This window comes from Cygnus atratus, chromosome Z (genome assembly GCF_013377495.2).
Source record: "Cygnus atratus isolate AKBS03 ecotype Queensland, Australia chromosome Z, CAtr_DNAZoo_HiC_assembly, whole genome shotgun sequence".
NCBI classification, from domain to species: domain Eukaryota; kingdom Metazoa; phylum Chordata; class Aves; order Anseriformes; family Anatidae; genus Cygnus; species Cygnus atratus.
In genome coordinates, this window is record NC_066396.1 from 73705675 (window position 1) to 73729413 (window position 23739).

General features: G+C 43.3%; 1 protein-coding gene across 4 annotated transcripts in view; it reads right to left on the reverse strand.

Moving 5' to 3' along the window:
• Positions 1-23739, reverse strand: part of ECPAS (Ecm29 proteasome adaptor and scaffold) — a 66156-nt gene that overhangs the window by 40825 nt on the left and 1592 nt on the right. For 3 of the 4 annotated variants that reach the window (XM_035564508.2, XM_035564506.2, XM_035564507.2), the window contains exons 2-7: positions 16368-16498; positions 8503-8619; positions 6327-6445; positions 5523-5675; positions 1710-1878; positions 1022-1161 (exon numbers count right to left, since the gene is read on the reverse strand). In XM_035564508.2, coding sequence (XP_035420401.1) covers positions 1022-1161; positions 1710-1878; positions 5523-5675; positions 6327-6445; positions 8503-8619; positions 16368-16498 — 829 coding nt within the window. Of the gene's footprint in view, positions 1-1021; positions 1162-1709; positions 1879-5522; positions 5676-6326; positions 6446-8502; positions 8620-16367; positions 16499-17795; positions 17875-23739 lie in introns of those variants that run through there. The other variant, XM_035564509.2, reaches the window with a different exon arrangement.

A 23739-nucleotide genomic window follows, 5' to 3' on the forward strand; every position in this document is an offset into this window, starting at 1 on the left:
AAAAACACACTGAATACAAAAATTTAAGCGTGCATGCTTCAAAGAACTGGGGGATACAGAACCATCTCATTCTTTCAGTAAAGAAATTGATTTCCACAAAAGTGGCCTGTTAAGTACAATATATTTCTCATAAAAGACATTCAACGTTTTGTATTAACATGCATTTTGTCCAAACATGTATTTTGCTCTCCAAGCACAGAACACCAAAACAAAGGGAAAGATGAGACCAGCAGTAAAGGACAGACTGCCTTCCTTCACCAGACTGTGCTCACTTGGTAGAATCACCCCTTCCGCCACAATTGAGACACATGAAGAGACTTGAATGGAGAAGGTTTCACATTACATATCTGACTCCAAGTTAAGTAGCCCTGTACTTCTAGTAATACAGAAGCCACCCACATATTCCACTGACAGGCCTATCTCCTAATCTTCTAATGTGAGCCAACAAACTTCACATGGTCAATGACTCAGCAAACAGTACTAACAGCAACTACTCTGGCCTCATAAGGAGTTAAAGAGAGAATATTATCATTAGATCATGAAAGCTGGGCTGCAGACAAGCAAAAAGCTCTTATAACGCAGACACCAGCAGCTGCCAAGCTTTCTAGACTATGGTCCGCCTCACAATTACACTGCCTTTACTTCCTAGCTAAATTAAACAAAAGTATATATTTCCAATTCTGTGATTCTATAATTCTGAGTTGCCTGCTGTGAATCACGTAGCAAGGCTTTACAGATCCACACCAGACCATCTGGAAATTGAGAAGCAACGAAATGGTTCAAAAGCAATAGCAAAGATGACTGCAAATGCCTACAATTTCAGCTCCAGAGCCTGGTGATTTTTCCAGCCGTGAGGCTACAAGCACTGTTCCAAAACCCAGACCCGTGTGAACGTGTGGCAGACATGAGGTGCTGTATCGGGCTTCTCTTCAGAGCACAGTCTCTCTGGAGCACTACGTTAGCAGGAGTGAGCATTGCTAGAAACACTAGCATCATCTTTTCTCAAAACCCAAATTTGTACCTTTGTTTGCTCTTCAGTTCAAGGTCAGCTGCAGTGGCAACACTGTGCCTTGTGTCACTGGAGGCTACAACCAGATGTACAACAGCTTCAAGTTCTGGCACCTGCTCCGCTTCGATGAACTTCACTATCCCCAGCTTGCACTATTCAACAATGTGGAAAGTAAAGGCAGTATTACTGACAAGAAAGTATGTGTTGAAATAACCACAGCAGCTCAACTGTCTGAAACGCTGGCTTTTGCTTGTTAAGCTGAAGTTCATGTATTCTCCCCACCTCTTTAGCAGTCTCCTCTTGTCTCCTTTTGAAGCAGCCACTTGCAGCAGACTACTGGCATACTGATCAGGAATACTCTGCTGCTTCTTGGCTGGAAGGGGCAGTGTCACTAACACTGGATAGTTTTGCAGCCTCACTATCTCCAGGAGGAAGATGCAAGAGGATGCTGCGGATGTGTCTGCTTCCTAACCAGCTCAGAGAGCTGCCGACAGATTGAGGGAGGCACCTCCCACCCACACCTCACCGTTGGAAAGTTCTTTAAGACATCATGCCCAAGTCCTCCAAGGCATTCTCTCAGGCAGCTAAAGTCCTGGCCTGAATGAGCTACACATTTTCCCTCTAGCCTTCTCTTCCTCTGTTTGCAGCCATCCTTGCTACCACCCCCAGTCCCCTGAGATCAGCCCATCAGTGCGAATACCTGCTCCAGCAGCTCTGGTGTCCATGGGCTATCTCCAATTACCCTCTTGGCTGCATAAAAGCTCATCCCTGGAGGCGGCTGAGGGATTCCTGGACCTCCCACGGTACTTGACGAAGAGCCCTGTGCTGTGGGCATGTTTTGCCGACTCTGAGATTCATTCAGTACGTACCTAAACAGATGGGAATGGAGTTTCATTAGAGGCTTTACCACTCCACATTGCCAGTCGGATTAGATGTTGGAATACACATAACCTATATTCTTCAGTTAGTCCCATGACTTTGACATAAGACAGAATTTTACTCATTTGAGACTCAGCTACCAGTTACCCCAGCACATTCCACAAGAGCTGTAGCTATCTCACTATAGCTGTTTGAAAAAAACAGCAACTACAAAACCCCTTGGTTAAGAGAAGGAAGGATCCACTGATGTTTCTGAAGAGAGTTATCTCAGGTTACAAACCAAAAAGACTGTTCTCTGCTATAGTAGAAGTCAATACATAGCTAACACTAGATGTGACAAGGTTATATTAAAAGCTTTAGCAACGTTTGCATGATTTCTATGAAAGACTTCAAGCCTAATAAGCGAAATAGTGAACCGTATTCAACACAAAATGTCAGGAAGCAATCCCTGCTATCAAAAAATAAACAAAAAAAATTATCTTGAAAACAGCAGTTTCAGTGCTGGGCAGGGAAGGAAAACAAAACCATAAAGATTAAGCTTACAGTCTTTTTGTAGGCTGGCAAGTCTAGCCACCCTGAGCATACTTATGTACCCTCACAAAAGCTACTCTACCTCTCCCTGTATGTTTGGAAGCTTACTCAATACAAGAAGGGATGATAATTTTAGAAGAGACAAACCTACCTGGACTTCTGTAAGGCCTTTGACACTGTCCCGCATGACATCCTGATCTCCAAATTCGAGAGATATGGACTTGAAGGGTGGAGCATTCAATGGATAAAGAATTGGAAGGATGGCCGCACTCAGAGAGTGGTGGTCAATGGCTCCATGTCTTGTGGCTGGTGACAAGCGGTGTCCCTCAGGGGTCTGTCTTGGGACCAGTACTGTTTAATATCTTTTTACTGTTTAATATCTTTTGTGGGAGACAGAGGGATACGTGGTAGACAGAGGGATTTGGCCAGCCTCTTTTCAGTGGTTTGTGGAGACAGGACAAGGGGCAATGGCCACAAAATGGATCATAGGAAATTCCGCACCAGCATGTGAAAGAACTTCTTCACAGTGAGGGTGACAGAGCACTGGAACAGGCTGCCCACAGAAGTTGTGGAGTCTCCTTCTCTGGAGATATTCAAGGCCCGTCTGGATGCCTACCTGGGCAGCCTGCTCTAAGGAACCTGCTTTGGCAGGGGGGTTGGACCCGATGGTCTTTCAAGGTCCCTTCCAACCCCTACAATTCTGTGATCTTTATAAACAACATAGACAGTGGAATCAGCTGCACCCTCAGCAAGTTAGCAGATGACACCAAGCTGAGTGGTGCAGTCACACAACAGAAGGAAGGGATGCCATCGAGAGGGACCTGGACAAGCTTGAGAAGTGGGCCCACATGAAGAGAATGAGGTTACAAGTCCCAGTGTAAGGTGCTGCACCTGGCCCAGGGCAATCCCAGAGAGGAGCACAGACTGGGAGAAGAACTCCTTGAGAGCAGCCCTGCAGAGAAGGACTTGGGGGTTCTGGTGGACGAAAAGCTCGACATGAGCCAGCAGTGGGTGCCTGCAGCCCAGAAGGCCAACTGCGTCCTGGGCTGCATCAACAGAGGGGTGGCCAGCAGGGCAAGGGAGGTGATTGTGCCCCTCTGCTCTGCCCTTGTGAGGCCCCACCTGGAGTGCTGCGTCCAGGGCTGGGGCCCCCAGCACAAGAGGGATGTGGGGCTGTTAGAGCGGGTCCAGAGAAGGGATACAAAGATGATCAGAGGGCTGGAGCACCTCCCCTGTGAAGAAAGGCTGAGAGCGCTGGGGATGTTCAGCCTACAGAAAAGAAGTCTCTGGGGTGACCTCATTGCAGCCTTTCAATACCTAAAGGGAGCTTATCAAAAGAGATGGAGACCAACTTCTTGCTCGGGCAGATAATGAATGGAAAACAGGGTTTAAACTAAAAGAGAGGAGATTTGGATTAGATGTTAGGAGGAAATTCTTCAGTCAGAGGATGGTGAGGCACTGGAAAGGTTGCCCAGAGAAGCTGTGGATGCCCCATCCCTGGAGGTGTTCAAGGTCAGCTTGGACGGGGTCCTGAGAGAACTTATCTAGTGGGTGGCAACCCTGCCTATGGCAGGGGGGTTGGAACTAGATTATCTGTTAGGCCCCTTCCAACCTGAGCCATTCTATGACTCTGTGAAGAACTGTTTTGCTCCAGCCAGCCATTCTCTGTTCTGCATTGAGCACACAGAGAACGAAAGAAAGTAAACAGTCTCAACGATGAGAATAGATGTTCATCCCAAGTCTCCAAGATTAATTTTTGATTAGCCAAAACTTTAAACACTTACTTGATTTTGAGCTTTAAGCCCTAAGTTAGGCTTTCTGGTTGTTTTACTGCATGCAAACTGGCAAGGTTCATTCACAACCAGGCAATGACCGAGCAAGTTCTACCAGGCATAACTTAGCTGTCAACAGCAACAAAGTCTCACCCCAGGGAGCAAGACTTGAAGAGAGAGTCAACCAGTGCCACAGGTGAGCTGAAGACACTCTCTGAGCACCTTCTGGAAAGAAAACGAAGCTAGAAAAGCACAGACCACTACTCCTTTCCCCCTACCCTCTGGTATTTCAGAATTAGTTGTCATGCTCTGCCAGTGTACAAAAGCACGTAAGGAACTGAAGTCTCAGTGAAACGCCACAGGACTTCATCTCCTGAAGCTACAGCCACAGTAGTGTTGGGGTGAAGCTAGCAGCATTCACCAGTGCAAACTGACAGGTGTGAGCTGTGAACAGAGGAGTAGGTTGGGTGTTTTAAACTATAAACCACAACACTCAAATGGTAAGGACATGGCCCCCGAAACATCTGACAGGAGCACGGCTTCCAACAGAACTATGTAGAGAAACATCTGGTGCTCACTATTTTAAAAGTAATTGTTTTTTAGGTTAATCCACTTGAGTAAGGTGCTCAAAAATTCCTACTGCAATCAATGAAATATTAGAGGAAGAAATATGTTCTAGTGATAAAATTATTTCTACTTTCCTCGAAGTTTCCCAAGTGATAAGAAGACATTAAAAAATGTATAGAAAATAGATTCAGATAAAGAACTGCTTTTACACACCAGAAGATTCCTAACAAGCAATGAGCAGTAAACTCAAGTTGCTCCGTAAATCGTTCTTGCTTTCAGAAACAGTGCTCGCACCAAGACAACTCCATCACAGTTAAAATACTCTTCATCCAAAGACAGATGCAAGAGAAAGGTTTGGTTCTGAGAAGTACAAACATTCAGAGATTACGCTTACTTATGACATTGGAGGATCAAGCCTCAAACAACTGCACAAGTATGAGCACACATTTTGATTTGCTTTCTGTTTTAAAGGTTTGGTTGTTTAAAAGATAGCCCACATGTCTCATAGCTTCCCTTTGATCTCAGAAGAGGTCAAGGAGAGGACAACATAACACCTGATTAAGTAGAAAATAGATGTTTTGTTAAATTAAGAATGTATTGATCCCATTCGTACAGTTAGGACCCTACTATAACATGTAACTGACTGCATTTGAGGTAGGAAATAACAGCATACTTTGAATGTGCTTCCATGGGTGTGGTTTGTGATGTTTCACACATCAAGAGCACAGGATTACTAGATAAGACTGATATTAACTCATACTTACCCATAAGGCATAAGAAGAACATCCAACATAAAGTCCAAAAGCAGCTGTACAGTCTTTGGTTTTTCAGCAAGATTAAATGGAGAAGCTGCTGCTTTCAGTGGTTCAGCAGGATATTTCATGTGAAAAAGGGTTGGTATTAGAAGATGCATTAGGCTGAAAAACAATTACATTTACTGCAACCATTTAAAAAAACACATCTGTTTATTCTTAACATTAAAGAGAGAAATCTTTACGAACATACCTGGTCCTTAACAGCAAAAAAAAAAAAGCTTAACAGAACTTTCAATGATTCACAATCCAGCATCCTCTATTTGAGGCCCAATGTACTTAACAATGGAAGGCAGAAGATAAAGCACGTACACAGACAATGTATTTATTATACACCACTATAGCCAATTTTTCCAAAAGTCTCTTTGCCTACGTACTTGATTTTTGGATAGGGAAAAAACATGCTCCCAAAGAAAACAATTTTTTTACACTGATCTCAAGAACAGAAGCAAGATTTTACTGCAAGACCTTTCAGTAAGATCATTTTAAAAACACCTCTATACTGCCACAGTGCTGTAGAAAAAATGAAGATATGATTTTAATGACACTTTCCAGTGCCATCCTGGTGGAAACACATCTCAATGCAGGTAAGCTGCAGGATCATAATTAATATTTTTCTACAAGTGCTTAGTATACAGCAGCTCACCACTTCTGTGGTGATGTTATCACACCACAGGAAAAAAAATGAGGAAATGATACAAATGATTTTACTGAAACGACACAAGCAGAATATACTCCAAGAATGTGTATTCATACCTATCTTGCTGTGGTTGAGGTTTCCCTTCCATTGCAGTGAGAAGAGTTGGAGCCAATTCACATTGTCTTTCCACAGGCAAACGGGGGTATCCCATCTTAACATAAATTATGGTAAAATTCTACAGGAGTAGAAAAAGCACACAGTATTACAACAGCACAAAAGAAATATCCATGTTTTAAACTCTTCTTGTATGCTGTTATGTAAATGGCTGTTGGAAACAAATTACATTTTGGAAGACCAATTTTTTTTAATTCCAAGGCTCACTGGATTGACAGCTTTTAAAGGGGGAAGTTCAGCAAGACTTGTTTACAAGGGGTTGAAGAACATCAATGCAAAAATCTCTCTCTAGCTTCTCCTACTCACTGTCAGTTTCACCAAAAGCAGCTTTACCTAAGCCATAGCTTCAAGGAAATAAAATGCAATGTTTTCACTTCATTATACATATAATAAAAATAGTAGGCATTATTAAATAAGTACAGAGACACCAACATAGCAAGTTTTCTCTTGAAATGTGTTTTTATATCACCATACTTAAAAACTGTGAATGCAATCCAAACAGTCCAATGACAGGACAGCATAGCAGAGCAGTACTGAATATTAGACTATCTTTAATTGCTACCATGCTGATTCAAAGACAGCTCAGAACTGCACAGATTATGTATTCAATGACCTGCTTGAAATAAGCATGCAAATTCAGTTTAAAAAAAGTATTTTTTTTTTTTAAAGAACTACTAAGAGGTTAAAAGCTACTGAAGATGAAGAGCTGAAGACAGAACGGACTTTTCTAGTCTTTAGTTCATTCTGATAGTTCCTCTGAATGAAAATTAATTGAGAAAAAACACATTAACAAAAGATAATTACAGAATGGTGCTGGTGATTGTGTAAGGTCTTTTTTTCTGGCTTGCTCTGACAAAATGTGAGCCCTAGTTACGATCCGGATATCATCTGCTGATCCTAAGTACCACTCTGTGATCGAAATAAATACTAAGTTCAGCTTGTCAAAGGGTGGAGTAAGGAGGAGGAGGCCAGAGACGTGTGCATGCAGGGAGAGGGCTGGCAGCCACAGTACACCACCACAGTCCAAAGCAGTGCAGACCTCAGCTGTGTACCTCCCTTGGTGGCAGTTATTTGGCAACAAAGCACAAGCTGCAATTCACAGCAGGAAAAGCTTCAAACACTGAAACAGACCTACAACGTGTTGAAGATGGAAGAATTACGCTTCTTTGTAGATAGGACTTGCTAAAATTTTATGAAGCCCACTAATTCACTGCTTAGAACAATATGCATCACTCAGATACATCAGTGAACACAGATTTTTCATGTGTGCTGCCAAAAAGCACAGTTTATGTCACATTTGTCTTCAAACAAGATGGTTCTTCTACTGCTCTACAGAACACTGGCAGACTAGAAGCCCTCAGTCACTCCCAAAAGGAGAACTCTGGATAATCCTACTTGCTTACAGACAGTCTGAGAGTACTTCTACATGACTGCAGTTTAAAAGTTGCAATATTTTTCCTTCTGTTTCTGAGGCATCACATTTTCCCTTTATACTGCATATGGATTTGTAACCAGATAAGATTGACAAAAGGTTTCCCTCTGATTTTATTGCTTTTTCGTGGTGAGGATTTGCAACAGATCTACCACAGCTGAAATGAAAATTATCTTCATTAGTACAACAGAACATTTTAAAGCTATTTTTGCTTTACCAGCTACATTGAATGACACCTAATCTATAAAACATCTTTCATCTTCTCTTGCTCAGCTAATGTCCTGACCTTAAAAACACACAAAAATACGTTCTCGTGTTCAGAGAAATGCAGATGCTTTAATCAAGACGCTAATCCTGCACATGTCAGGAAGGATTGGCAGTGGCTTGCAAAATGGGGCCTCAACAATAGGCCTTCTATAACACAAGCAATGACACGTCATGGATTCATGAAAGATCAAGAGTGATTACCAGTATTTTAACGAAGTCAATAGAGTAGCTGTTTTATGAACCTAATTTTCACCCACACCAGACTATAAAGTTTAGTTTAAAAGAATTGCTTAAAACATCAACCTCATTACAGTAAGACACTTGTTAAGAGAACTGACAGAAATAAAGCAGGAGTTTTAAACAATATTCTTCTTGTTACAAGTAAATCGGCAACTGATCTTAGAACAACAAATACTTACAGTGACAAAAGACACTGCAGAAGGATCTTGATATTGAACCAGCAATGTCTCTACTGGAAGCTGGATTTTTGGGCGACTTTTGATTCGCTTATTCAGATGAACGAGCAACTCCATGACCTGAGAGGAAGAAAACAAGAAATCTTGTAACAACCACCAGTGATTTTACTACATTGGACTCCACACTTTCCCAGTGCACTAGGAAGGTATACTGTACACAAGTTGAGATGGAGCTTCCTGATTATTTAGTCTCTGAGAAAATGGTGTCCACTATTAACTGTGCTATCTTGAAGCCACGCTGACATGTCTAAAGTCACTATCAAACACATCAAACATCTCAGACCATGCCACAACCAACACCACCACTAAGTAGAAATGTGAAGAGGAAGTGATTACTGAAAACGACTGGTTCTTTCTACACATTTAGCTGCTATCCCCCAAAACTGAGCCAGGCTTGGAAATTTGCATCGCTGCTGTCTGAGATCTATCTTTTGGCTGCAGAGTAACACCAACTCACAACACAGAACAAAAAACAAAAATGAACACACAAAACCCATCCATATGAAAGTTATCAAATAACTGTATGAAAACTAATGTTTGGTGCTGAATAAGACAGAACTGTAATTCGTCAGTCAGGAGGAGCAGTGTTGTTTGTAAATCTTCTAAACTGGATACTGTAACTGAATGGAGGAACTTAAGAAACTACAGTAATCTCCAGTATCTGGAGCAATGGTTTCAGAGAAATCTCATAGAGCACTTGCAACTACCACATAAACCCTACCAGATTCTCGTGCAAGGTAGTGCAAAAATATCAGTGACACAAAATGGAGTCAGCTCAGCTTCAGTAAAACCAGACTGACAGTTCAGAAAGTCACAGATGCATGGTGACTTCAAGCAATTCAGGTCAAGGAGCCAGGGGGCACACTGTCCTGAGCTGTTGATGGCCCATTACCTTAGTAAAGGTGTGGTGAAAAAAGCAGCTAAATATCTGTCACTGAAGTTGGTGATGGAAACATCAGATTCATATGCATTCTGACCTGCCTATCATCTAAGACACCGTCTTTGCACCCACTTCACAACTAGATATCAAACAAAGATATAATCCAGAGAAACTGCACAGCTGATCACAAGCAATGGAATTGAGACCAGAGATAAGCTGACAAAGTAAGTAAAGCTGAAAGCTATCAACTTTTGATATTGATAAAAATTCCCTTTAATTTAGAGGGGAAAAAAAAACTGTCTGCACACACTTACTGAGAAGAAGAGAAGCATTATAAGTTTGAGGAAACTGTTCATATTGTCTTTGACAGCTGTTGAAAAAATTGGTTGGATTTGGTTATGTGCTCATGCCCTGCTTCTCTAATCATTAACATCGAATCAGTGCACTAATGATCTCAACCAGCAGTACTTATCTGGGCTGAATCAAACACCTGCACTTCTGAGTATGAGTGCTTTGTATGCTTTTACGTTGGCATCATGCAGCGAGATACTATCCAAAATGGCACAAATACTGCCAGTGTATCAGAACTTCTTGGAGCTGAGTGAACTTGCACTGGATTAGTTGTGCATGTGACAGATGCTGAGCGGATAACTGCTTCCGTAAAAGACATCCTAGAGCTGAATTTAAGTCACCTGTCAAACTGTGGCTTGAAGAGGGATTAGATTTCCTTTTCAGATCAAATTGCTTAAGAGGACACATGCATTGCAAGCTTATTCGCATACCTAGACTATATCCTAGACCTGAAAATGTATGAGGACAAAGAATTCAAATTATTAAACAACAAATAATATTGATATGACATTCACAAAATTAAGGACAGGGGTAAAACCAAACAAAGCAATGTATTAAGGCAGGAGGACGGAAAGAAAATTTTATTTTTCCCCTTCCATTCTAACAGCATAAGGTTGAGGAGAAAGTCAGCCTGCAGGTTCAGAGTAAAATTACAGTCTAATCAATCCATCTGCTGTATTGAACCTTATTGGGTTTGCATGGCAAGGTTTTGGCAGCAGGGGGGCTGTAGGGGTGGTCTCTGTGAGCAGAGCCCAGCAGCTGCCCCATGTCAGAGCAGAGCCAGCTCCAGCTGCTCCAAAAGGGACCTGCTGCTAGTCAGAGCCAAAACTGAGCGAGCATGTTTTAAAAAGGGGAAAAAAACACTGGCAACAACAGCTGAGAGCGAGAAATGAGAAAATATGAGAGAAACAACCTGCAGACACCACAGTCAGTGCAGGAGGGCAGAAGGTGTTCCAGAGCAGATATCCATGCTGCAGACCATGGAGGCCTGCCCAGTGGAGCGGGCTCCTGGAAGAAGCTGCAGCCTGTAGAGACCAGCCCATACCAGAGCAGTCCATTCCTGAAGGACTGCACCCTGTGGGAAGGATGCATGCTTGAGCTGTTCTTGAACAGCAGCAGAGAAAGCGTTATGGATTGACCACAGCCACTGCTGCTCATCCACCTGCATCGCTTGGGGCAGGAGTTAGATGAATTGAAACAGAAGCTGAGCCTGGGAAGAAAGTGGTGGGAGGAAGGTGTTTTTACTTTGCTTTTAGTTCTCACTATCTTACTCTGTTATTAATTGAAAATAAATTTAATTAATCTTTCTCAAGCAGAGTCTGTTTTGCCTGTGATGGAAATTGGTGAGCGATCTCTGTCCTCCTTTCCACCCACGAGTTGTTTCTCCTTGCTTTGTCACTGTTATGATGAGGAGAGGGAGTGAGAGAGTGACTGTGTGGGAACCCCAGTGACCAGCCAAGGTTGACCCACCACATGAACAAGCTACTCTGTCCTTCTAAAGCTGGGTGAAGGCAAGTCCTGAGACTCTGTATTGGCCTATACTTCAGCAGCATACTGGCAACACAGAGATGATATTTTTTTGTTCATATACATATGTTATCAAAAGCTACATTATCCTTTTTTTAATAACACATTATATTATATAATACAGCTGAGAAGTGTTTATTATGTACTGTAAAACACTTAAAAGACAATGCTGCCATTGATCACAATCAACACAGGTTCACAAGGGAAAGTTCTACTTAACGATAATTTCAGAATCCCAGAATGGCCAAGGTTGGCAGGGACCTCTGAAGATCATCTAGTCCAATCCCCCTGCCGAGCAGGATCACGGAGAGCACACTGCACATGACGGCATCTAGGTGGGTGTTGAATGTCTCCAGAGAAGCAGACTCCACAACCTCCCTGGGCAGCCTGTCCCAGTGCTCCGTCACCCTCACAGTACAGAAGTGCCCCCTCATATTGAGCCGTAACCTCCTGTGCTTCAGTTTGTGCCCGTTGCCTCTCGTCCTGTCACTGGGAACAACTAAAAGAGACTGGCTCCATCCTCTCAACACCCTCCCCTCAGATATTTGTACACATCGATGAGGTCTCCCCTCAGCCTTCTCTTCTCCAGGCTAAACAGACCCTACTCTCTCAGCCTGTCCAGGTACGACAGGTGCTCCAGTCCTCTCATCATCTTTGTAGCCCTCCTCTGAACTCACTCCAGTAGCTCCATGCCCCTGCTGTACTGGGGAGCCCAGAACTCCCCGGGGAGCCAGGTGTGGCCTCATCAGGGCTGAGTAGAGGGGCAGGATCCCTTCCCTGCTGGCAACACTCTTCCAATGCACCCTCAGACACCGCTGGCCTTCTTGGCCACAAGGGCACACTGCTGGCTCATGGTCAGCCTGCTGTCCACCAGGACTCCCAGGTCCTTCTCTGCAGAGCTGCTCTCCAGCAGGCCAGCCCCCAGCCTGTTCTGGTGCTTGGGGTTATTCCTCCCTAGGTGCACGAACCTTTTACAAGGTTACCCACCTAGATGACCAAGGAAAGCCAGTAGATGTGATATTTTTGGATTTCAGTAAAGCTTTCAGTACTATCTCGCACAGTATCCTTCTGGACAAAATGTCCAGCACAGAGCTAGACAAGAACATAATGCAACGGGGGAACAATTGGCTGACAAATCAGACTCAAAGGGATGTAGTAAATGGGGCTTACATTAAGCTGGAGACCAGCCACTACCGGGGCTCCATAAGCTCCATTTTAGGGAGTTCTTTTCAACTTTTTCATAAATGAGTTGGATGCAGGACTCAAATACATACTGAACAAGTTTGCAGACGACACTAAATAAGGAGGAGCCGATGCCTCCCTTAAGAGTAGAGAGGACTTGCAGTGACATCTTGACAAATTAGTGAGCTGGACAATCACCAACTGCATGGCATTTAGCAAGAGCAAGTGCTAGATTCTGCACCTGGGACAGGGCAACACTTAATATACAGACGGACTGGAGGACAAGAGGCAGGAGAGCAGTCCCACGGAATGGTTTCTGGTCAACAGCAAGTTGAATGCGAGTCCGCAGCTTGCCCTGGCAGCCCAGAGTGGCTATGATTCTATTTTGCACCATTCTATGATTCTTTGATAATAGCAATACATAATACTAATGCTACAATAGTTGCAAGAGATACCTGACATGAGACAGCAGAGTTTTGTCACTTTGCCTATAGTCAGTCACTGGGTGAACGAAGTTTGTGCTTCTCTTTTCTCTACCCCATCTACTTTTTTCCCTTTATTTTCTAATGTAATGAGTGTTCATGTAGAAAGCCATATTTGCCTTACTTCCATTGCCTTAACATGATTTTGAGGCCAGAGTTGAGTAATAGGCACATTCTTTGCTGTCCACCAGGCAAGATTAGCACAGGAAAACTAGGTATTAGTGTTTAGAAGCCACTAGCATTTGAAAATAGACCAGACATTTTAGACACTTTCCACCAGCTTAGTAGAAAAATAAGACCAAGCACCAAATTGAAAAGCTTAGTTCTGACATAAGTAGCAGAAGAAGACAAGGTGCACATTAAACAGATTTATCTACAGGTTACTCAGTGTTAGTGCTCATTAGAATTAAAAACTAAAAATGTTTTCCCCTTCTCTCCGTATCACTGATAAAATATTTTGATGTCTATGTACAGAAACAAACAAAAAAATCAAAAACAAATACAAAAACTTCTTGTTATATTTTGAATTTATATCAGAAACAGAATACTGAGAGAGTCAACTTCCCTTCACTGATAATGGCAAGAGCAGAATCCAGGGTCATTTCCTTGACTGTAGTGAATTTGACAAATACCAGAAAGCACTCTTATGTTCTTATGATACCATCATCATCTCATACAGATAATAATCTATAGCTTAAGTATATAAAAGGGGGAAGAGGAAACAAATTTTGTTTCATTATTCATTCTAACACAAAAACTACACTACATCATAAGAATGATGTGTGACTTTGAGAGACCTCTCAAAATCTAATTTTCCAAGTAGTCCTCCCTCTGTCCTGAATCCTCCAGAATCACTCCAGAGAAAACAGACAACACTTTCCAGTTTATAAGTGGAAAAAATGGTATCTCTGTCCATGACAAGGAAGTTAAAACTATATGATACAAAGCATTGAGATTCTATGAAAAATATCATATAAAAATAGCCTAAGAAATTTCACACTAGTTAGTTGGATACTTTTCTTCACAGTTTTAAGAGCACATAAGCATGTATTCAGAAGAACCCTTCTTCTGAGTCTCAACATTTGTCCTTCAGCATCTTGGAATGGTTTTTATGTCTATGGATTCACTTTCATGTGATCATGGCCAGGACCGTGTTTTGTGTAAAATCTGTGCTCTAGTTATTTGCAGGTTCTGATTTACTGCAAAGTTCAAGTGAAGGCACAATCATTTCCGTATTTCTTCAAGACAAAGAGGGGAATCTTAAAAAAAAAAAAAAAGAAAAGAATAAAAAAAAGACTCTAGTCCAGTTCTGTCACCAGGCAGCTCCTTCTGATGAAAACCTGCAGAGACAAAGAATTCATCCTTTGCTTACTAATCTAACTACTCTGGTCTCTTATACTCAGCTGCCTCTCCTGGCCACGTTCTCCTGGTGGAGCAATAAACACAAGCAGGTGTTCCTCTGTCAGAATCCAGGCCAGGTCTCTTCCGCCTTTAACTGTGAGTTTAGCAATCCTCTCACACAATCACACAACTGTTATTACCCAATACTTGAGCCAGTTTCGGCAGCTCGCGATGCCCATCTGCTAGTGAGAATATGCACACACCTGTGTACAGCACGAACCTCCCCAGCCGCTGAGCTCTGACCCTTAGCCTGCCCAGTGGCTGCCCCTGGGTCCCAGTCTCCCCAGTTGCTGGCACATGGACATACATGCCCCTAAAGCTGCAGCCCCACTCCAGCTGCTGCAACAGACCATCACACACATCCACGCACACAGAGCAGGCCAGGTCTCCCCTGGTCCTGCCGCCGCACCACAGAGGGTGGTCTCACTTGTAGAGATACAAAGGCACTCACATACCCAGCCCAGACAGGACTCCTGGTCTCCATTAGCCAGTCCGTCCCAGTTTCACCTTTAGGAGACAGACATTCACCACTAGGTCTCAGCCCAAGGGATCCTCATATCCTTCCTCCTCTCCAGCAGCTGACCAAGATTCCCCTGGTCACTCTGAGAGCCAGCTTCTCCAATGTTCTCATCCTTAGAGACTATGGTCTCTCCAACTGCTGGCACCCAGATACCTTCCCCCTGCCCCCAACAGAGAGTCCCTCATGCAGAAAAAGAGCTAGAAATGGAATTTAACATGGAAACAGGACAGACTGTGCTGACCAGGTGCAGGACAAGGACAGACAAGCAAACCAATCAGTGAATTGTTTACATGCCACTGGCCCCTTTTATCCATTCTTTCCTCTACTCTACCACAATTGCTTCTCCCCAAATTACCTAGATCCACCCCTTTCCCCACCTTTAGTTTCTCCTCTAGCCATCACACAATAAAGCTTGTGCAATCCCAAAATGTTCTTCCACTGCACCTCATTGTGTCCGTTACTACTAGGCAGCACCCCCTCAGTCCAAGGAGTGCTTTAACACTGGCTCATCTTGATGGGTTTCATGCCTGGACAGTGGTGTTGAGACTCTCCTGGGGCAGCCCTGAGAGGATTCTGGACAGGATATCCCTTCCTCTGTGTCCATAACTGGGGTTGCCACCTGCCATTGTGCCCCTGTGCCCCTCTAGGCTTGTAGGCAACAGAGCTCCACAAGCTGACGGGCCAGTGGTTCCCATGATGGCCTGGGAGTAGCTGGGGTAGGGTGTTACATGGGTTCCCCCCTTGCTATTATGCTTACGTGCCATTCTGTGGGTGTACAGATGAGTTTTTATCATGTAACCTAACACAGTGAACTGAATTCCTTAGGTACATACTGAATTCTGCCTCTGAACTGGTTTGTTCCTTACTCCTATTCCTGTAGCCAGACAAGCACCAAACCATTTATCAGGTGGAATTTGATGTGCACCTGAATAAACTCTGTGATAAAGCTGCCATCTGTAGCAGGGAGCCAAATTCTTTCAGAGAGAAATTAAATTGCATCTCAAAAGCTATTTGGTCCTCACTCCTGGTTCTGTTACCAGGTTAGTGAATGAGACCCATGAGCATCTCTTCACAGCCTTTTGCACACAGAAGCAGGCTTGCTCCACATGTGTTGTGTGTCCAGCCAGGTGATGCAAAACAGCCCTCACCTCAAAGTCGTGCCAGTTGCCTCTGTGGCAGTAAGTCTCTGTCCCAGGCTAACTCATAGTTAGCTGGATTGAAGTGGAAACAAATACAGCCTCCACACATCTGCAAAAGCCACACATCTGCTTATACAGGCAATGAGTGTTTTCTCTAAGCCCTGACAGCTGTAATAAACCCATTCTTCTTATCAGGCTCATGACAACATTTCCTGAGAGAGTAAATTTCTTCACAGAGAACATCCAAGAGCTGTAAAGCACCATTCAAAAGTATCTACTTCTGCGTGATGAAGACAACATACCACTACAGTAAACTGCACTCTTACCTTTTTACGCACTCCTTCCTGTGTGCTGGACAGCTTGAGGAGAACGGGGGGTAAGAATTTGGAAATAATATTCTGTAACTGCTCATCTGTTTCCGCATGGCCAAGACGCAAGAACACACGTTCAAGTTGATCTGCAGAGAAAAAGAGAGAAACCTGTTGAAACTCAAAATTTCTGTAAGAAGAAAAGAACTTTTTCTGAAATTACCTTATGGGCCTCTAAGAGATGCCACACACAGTTCTCAAAGTAATTCTGTCTCAATACAGGATTCAATACAATACTCAACACAGATCCATCTTCTACTTTTAACACTAACTGACCAAACTGTTAAATATCTTATTTTAAACCAAATGTATAAATATCTAAAGTGCAGGAGGCAAATGGACAGAGCCAGGCACTTTTCAGTGGTGTGCAGCAGTAGTAGGACAAGGGGCAATGACCAAAAACTGGAACACAAGAAGTTCCACACAAACATGCGTAAGAAACTCTTTACAGTGAGGATCACAGAGCACTGGAACAGGGAGGATGTGGGGTCTCCTTCTCTGGAGATACTCAAGACCTAACTTGACACTGTCCTGCCCAACCTCCTACAGGGAACCTGCTTTTAACAGGGGGGTTGGACTCAATGACCTCCAAAGGTCCCTTCCAACCCCTGTGATTCTGTGAACTGCCCATACTGAGCAAACCAGCCCAATGGCTTCCAGTACTAGCCTCCACAATCACATACAGACCACTCCTATCAAAGACAAAAGCAATTCAGACTTGCTTGACATTGCTTCATGCTGTGTTTCAAATAAAATCTGGAACGTATCCAACGGTGATAAGAAAGGTTAGCATCTCTAAGTCACTCCTTGCCCTTTCTGCTTTGACAGCAAAGCTGTGCAGCTGTAGAGCTGCAAACTTTTAAAAGTGTGCTTGCTGTGACCTGCATTCAGACCATGGTGTTCAATATCTCTGCTAGATAATTAGAGGGCAAAAAGATTTGTCCAATTCTTGTTGTTATTCTTGCTAAACTTAGGGTTCTGGTTGTGCACAGGGATCCCACTGTAGATGCTAAGTAAACAGAACAAAATGCTAACCATGTAAAACAGGACTCAAGACATATTACAGCTAAAAAAAAAGTCTAGGCAAAGCACCAGGTAAAAGCTTGGGACAAGCCACATCATCACAGCTGTGAATGAATTAGCAGGCTGTGTACCTGAAAGCACAAGAAACAAGCTGTAAAGTGAAATAGTTGTGAAAGAGCTTGAGACTACTGCTCAAGAGTGATACTGAAGGGAGAATTCATAGTGCATATTGACACAGGTTCACTTGTTCTGCCTGTGGCCTTATGTTAAGCCACATGGGTCTACAAAAGCTGGATCGATCAGCTTTATGAACCTGTACAAATACTGTCTGAATCAGTTAGTGGTTTGAAAAAATTTGTTAACCTTTTTTTCCACAACAGACAGCATTATCATCCGGAATAAGATCACAAGTGTGAAACACAGGATATGTTGCTGTAACTTAAAACACAAAGTTCCCAAAATCGCACTGTGAAGCTGCTGGAGAGTTGTAACAAATTCATTTTCCTCTGGCGAGGAGACCTGCTGCTAGAACAAGAAGTAAAACAACAAATTAACTCCAACAAAGACGTACAAGTTGCAACTTCTACAAGATCAAGAGGGGAAAAAATGCACGAAGCATTTTCTCGGTGAGCTAGTAGAAGATCACTTCAAGGAAACAGATGAGACCGAAGTCTTCCGTCAGCAGCTCAAGCACAAGGCCTGAGGACCATCTGTCTTTGCACGGAGAATGGAGGGGTCACTATTTTAGGCACTGGCACGCAGCTGCCCTGACAGCTACACCAGAAGCAAAGCAAAGCCTTCCTGGTGCAGCGGCGCTCCCGATGCATGCAGCATTAGGGACTTCTCCCTCCTTTGCAGCCATGTCCACAGGCAGCAAGGGGACCCAGTCAGAGCTTTCAAAGGGACTGCAGGTCTCAAGACATCCTACACGTAGGAAACCGTTCACCCAAGGACTAATCTGAAGTGATATGCTAGAAGCCAAGATTAAAGGGTGACCAAGGAGAACTCTCCTTCAGCAGAGAAGGATCACCAGGCATGCTGTGGAGGACTGAGGCGACTGCATATGTCTGGAAGTAAAGCAAACAAAAAGGATGCTCAAATTCAGCTCTAGCCAGGAAACTTCTCACGATGTACCTGCAGAATCCTTTACTGTCCTGATTTTTAATCTGTCCTGTCCCTGTACTAAGACTCCTTACAGCATGATCCCTCCTCTGCCAGCTGTGGATTAAACACCTCCAATGCCTCACCTCCAACATTTTATCTTCTGCTGAGCAAATATGATGGGGCGCTGAAAAGACAGAGGGCTACGAAATTTTACAGTCAGGGGAATTAGAAGCCAGAACTCTGCAGCACCTACCATGCAAGCTGACTCGCGAACTGATCCCATTTCAGACAGATTTCAGGGAACATTTAGGCTGTCAGCTAGCCAACAACTTTGAGGTATTCCTCTCTCTCTTTTTCAATCCCAACAATATTTATCTTTTTGTGTCATATTCCACCACCCTGAATCACCTCTCCCCTTTAGGACCTCCCAGATGTCAAACCTGGCCAGCGCCCGGGGACTGCCTGGGACACCCCAGGCAGGTGAAATGGCTCAAGGCGCTACAGGAGTCATCCAACCTTTTCCCTTGGAGCTGGACCTCCAGGTTACCACTGCAGATCCACCATCCTCACGGCAGCTGACTGAGGAGCCTCCCAGCTACAAGCTCCCTCACACGGCTACAGATCACACTTGACTGTAACAAAATACAAGCGAAGTTATTTCCCGAGCCACTGGGCTACACACACCTCCCAAAAGGCACAGAGGCCTCTCCGTAAGAGTCTGCAGGAAGCACAGCCACTCACCGAATCGTGAGCACCTATATTATTTCCAGCTTTCCCTATTATTTTGGTGTTATTCAGCAACCAGAATTGTACTAACAGAACAGGAGAAATAAGGAAAAAAAAGCTATCCCCTTGTTCACCATGCCCACGAGATAAGTTTATTACTTTTCCCATATCCTTATGGTCTAGTCGGTCAAGCCGTAGTGCTGCAGTTGAGTATCCTTCCCCTAAATGCAAGCATGACAGGACTCTCCAGCAAATTCATGGGGACCAGTCTCCTGGCTGCAGTCAAGAAGCCGTCCAGGAGTTTGTCAGATCACAGGCGAGCCTCACTCCTGCGCGCTGATGCAGGCGTATCCATAGCAGCAGGGCAGGGAAACAAAGGAAAGCAACGTGGCTGCAGAGCCATGAACCCTCACACGTTCTGCACAGCGACCTTTTTACTCCCAGTTTTAGCTCCGTGGACTGTTAGGACCATGTCTCAGGCTGGCAGCGCTCACTACAGGAGAGCATAACCCCTGGAGAACTGAAGCACCACACGTGGTGGTGAGCTGCTGGAGCTCAGATCTCACGTCTGACCTCCACGCCTGGCTCCGGGCAGGGTCCTTCCCCTCTTCCCACAGCATCTGACAAAGGGTTTGCTCCCAACCCACCTCGCATTCCTACCCCATGCACTTCACACTCTAAGAATGGAGCCAAAACCCTCCCCATCCAGTTTTGTGGCCCCCACTGGGGACGGTAAAACTGCAGGGCTGTAATTTCAACAGGGGGCCACTAGGTTTTATTACGATAAAAATACGTTAAAGCGAGAGGTCTAACTTGCTTTGCAACATACCACAGGGGAAAAAAAAAAAAAAAAGAAAAAAAGATGGCACAAGAGCACTTTGAATAAACATTAGCAACTAAAATTAACTGCTAGAGCAATCTTACTGCAAGTTGCCTTTGCCAGTCTTTACCATTGCTAACCCAAACTGAACTTGAAATCCATCCAACAAAACACCTCCTATAATTTCTCCTTTCACAAGCTGATTGATATTGTTAACAAAGATAATTTAAAGTTTTTGGAAGAACTGCAAGAAATAAGTAAAGGGGAGATGATGTTTCATAAAATAGAACGATATTCCCATCTTAAAAGCTGCTATTTAAGAAAATGGATTGTGCAAAGGCTTCTCCTTCCTAAATCCCACATTACACTCTCACCTAAAATTTAGGACTGTAATATTCCCTTGCTATTGGTCGCAAGCTCTAGCACCCTCTGTATTAGCTAATTATAATGTTTATAAAATTACTGCATAGTCAATCTACTGCAAGTCTGCTGAGCATGCGGATGGGGGAAGACTGTCAGAGACAAAGGACCACTTTTTAATACAGCCCAGAGGACTTAAGAAAAACATCTGTTGAGAAAGTCGAAATGAAAGGGAGAAAGGAGGAAAGGAAGCAGGCTTCGCTGGAATGACAACTGGAAAACGCAGTGCCCAGACACGCCAGGCTCTAAATAAATCACTCCAAGAACAAACTTGCACTTCAGCACCTTCAGACCAACAGAGAAGAGCAGGGCACACCTGGACCACTGTGAGCTTCTGGGTTCGCTCCACAACAGAGAGCCCCTTGCTCCACGAGCGAGCTTTGGAAGGAGCAACCCAAATAAGGTTAATTCACTACTGTCATTCAGCACATCACTGATTTCATTATTTTCATTAAAAAGTTTCCCTTTATAAAGGAACATGAAAGCTAGCAACCATTTCTTTAAAGAGAGATAACCACTACACCACCCAGAATCTGGTTATGAGGTATGTGACAACCACAGTCCCAGTCAAACTTACCCACTACATCAGCAAGCACATGAGAAATCATGTCTGGGTTATTATGTATTCTTAGAAATATTATGTGTGCCACAGCTATGATGATGACCTTTTGCTGGGGATTAAAATAAACAGCCAAGAATGAACTGCATGAGTAAAAGAATGAATACCAGATGGTTTTATTTTTAAAACCCATACAATTAAGTCCATGCAAAGTTTGTAATAGACATTCATGTATTTTGGCATAAGCGCAACCTCTTTCCTAGCTGCTGTGTCACATTTTCATACAACATTTCATCTTTACCAGTGTTTTCTTGAAAAAGAAAAAAAAAGCACATCTACAAAAGGATGAACATAAACAAGGAGAATTTAACAACAGGCACTGTTTATGGAGAGACCTTCCATTTCACTGTATGTAAAAGAACCAAGTGGCAAGAAAACAAGATAAATCTTTGTATCCCCGCTTCCAGCAGCAGTGTCCAATTTGTGTCTACAGACATGGTGTATTTGGAATCTGAAATCCTCAAGTTACCATGGCAATGCAGTTACTGATTTGTGAGAAAATGCATGTTTCACTTCTGGTTCTTTCCAGTCTCCATTTAAAACTACGGGAGGAAATATAGGGTTCAGTACTCAAGACCACACCTCTTGCAAAAAGCAAAGGAATAGATTTCAAAACACAGATAACATACAGCATACAAGTTTTACAAGAAAGTCACGTTAACAGCAAGGCTCTGACTCGTGCTTTATAGGCTTCCAAACCCTGTGACATGGGCCGTAACAGAGTCAGAGCCATTTCTCAGCCTTCCTACTTCAGAACTGATCCTGCAGTCACTCAAGCCAAGAGCAAACCTCCAGCCTGCTACTGAAACAACACGCCCCCTCTGCCAGTTCTGCTATGTGGTAGCTTGCCAAAGGGAACAGCAGAAAGACACAGAAAGGATACAGTAAATAAATAAACAGCCTAACATTTTCCACCCTTTTACAAGGGCGTTTCCCTACCTACTTCCTTTTATTTTATTTTTTTCCTAGTTAAAATCACATACTTCGAATGCTTGGCCTTCCTAAGGTAGCTAGCTCACTGTTCATCCATCTTTTTATCGAAGTCACCTCTCGTTTCAGCTGAGCTCAGTTCCATTTCATGTGTCCAGGTTCTCCTCCCTGTCCTTATGCAAGATAAAGAATTAGCTCCCTCTGGCATTTATTGCTATTACATGCAGCACGTCGGCCATTCTGCACACACCTCTCAGCAACATATGTTGGTATAATTGAGTGTCAAGCACCAGAAACACCCTTCTTTGTATGAAAACAGACTCAAGAAACTACTGAGACCAGGTCATGTCAAGGTAATTATACTTAATAATTTAACTACCCTAGTAGCCCCAAATAGAGTCTTGTGTCCTCTGCAAAACACAGTAGAAAAGCAAAGTTCCGTGCGTAAAGCTGGAATTTGTCTTTGCTTTCCTGAAAAATACAGTCTATTAGACAGATTACTGGGACTGCCACATTAAAGTATTTCTACAAGCGTGTTTCACTGCAGCAAACAAAAAACCTCAATTGTATGAGCTCTGTAGAACCACTATGCTGCACTTGGTGTCCCCCAACCCTCTCTCCAAAAGGCCCTACAGCATGTAAAGACTACTGGATTCAGGTGGGTTTCGACTTCCCTGCCTGGACAATGGGTAGTTTTCAGCACAAATACCCGCTACAAGCAAAAGCTGTTTGTTTCTGTGCTATTCTGCATGCAGTCAGGGAATCAAACCAGCTCCCATCCACTGTGCCGCTACTAGAATAGAAGTCAAATTCTTGTTCAGATGGTATTAGACTCTGGGAGAAAATATATCTGGTATGATTATAGTAGCAAACAGTGAGTCAGGATTTGCTGGTGCTATTCCTGGCTCTACCAGTAACCCATTATGTGCCTACAGGCAAATCACTTAAGGGAGCGTTTGCAGAGCTGGGCTCATCGCTGCATTATTTTACAAGCTCTGACTGGAAAAAGGTGGGAAGGCCTGGGGGTGAGGGAATGTTTTCTCTTTTGTTCATCCTGTTCTTCCATTTCATAGAAAATCCTTTATAAATGGCTTGACTGACATGCCAAAATCCAAATATTTTTAATATGCCAGGTTTAGGCTGTCCATTCAATTGGCTGTCTACTCTTCCTCAAAATTAACTGTTCCCTCTCTTGCACCTGAACTCTTAAAGCTTCAGGACCAGTTTAATGGCTTTGCATTGATTTTTAACCCGCATATCTTCACTCTTATGCTGACTAGTCCTCTAGAATGGTAAGTACCCTCATACACAACCTAAGCAAATAGCAAGAGGTCTTGTGTTTGGCTGGTGCTGTAGATCGAAGTTTCCTATAGCTATACATATGTAAAGCAAGGAAAATTGATTTTCCAGTCTAAAACTAGTAATAATTATGCTTGTTATTTTGGGACTTATCGTCATCCTAAAAAGAAACAGATTTCTTTCCAAATACCCTGAAATTTAACTATTTAAATGCAAAAAAAGACGGAAAGCCCACACGGAGGTTGTTCAGTTTCCCGCTCCTTTACCTTAAAAATAAAAGCTAATGGAAAAAGAGAGATTTAAGTAAGACTGCAGTACTTCCTATTCAGCGACAGATGAGGAACTAGGGAAGAACAAACAAAAGCCAACACTCTTTCCTTCCCCACTGG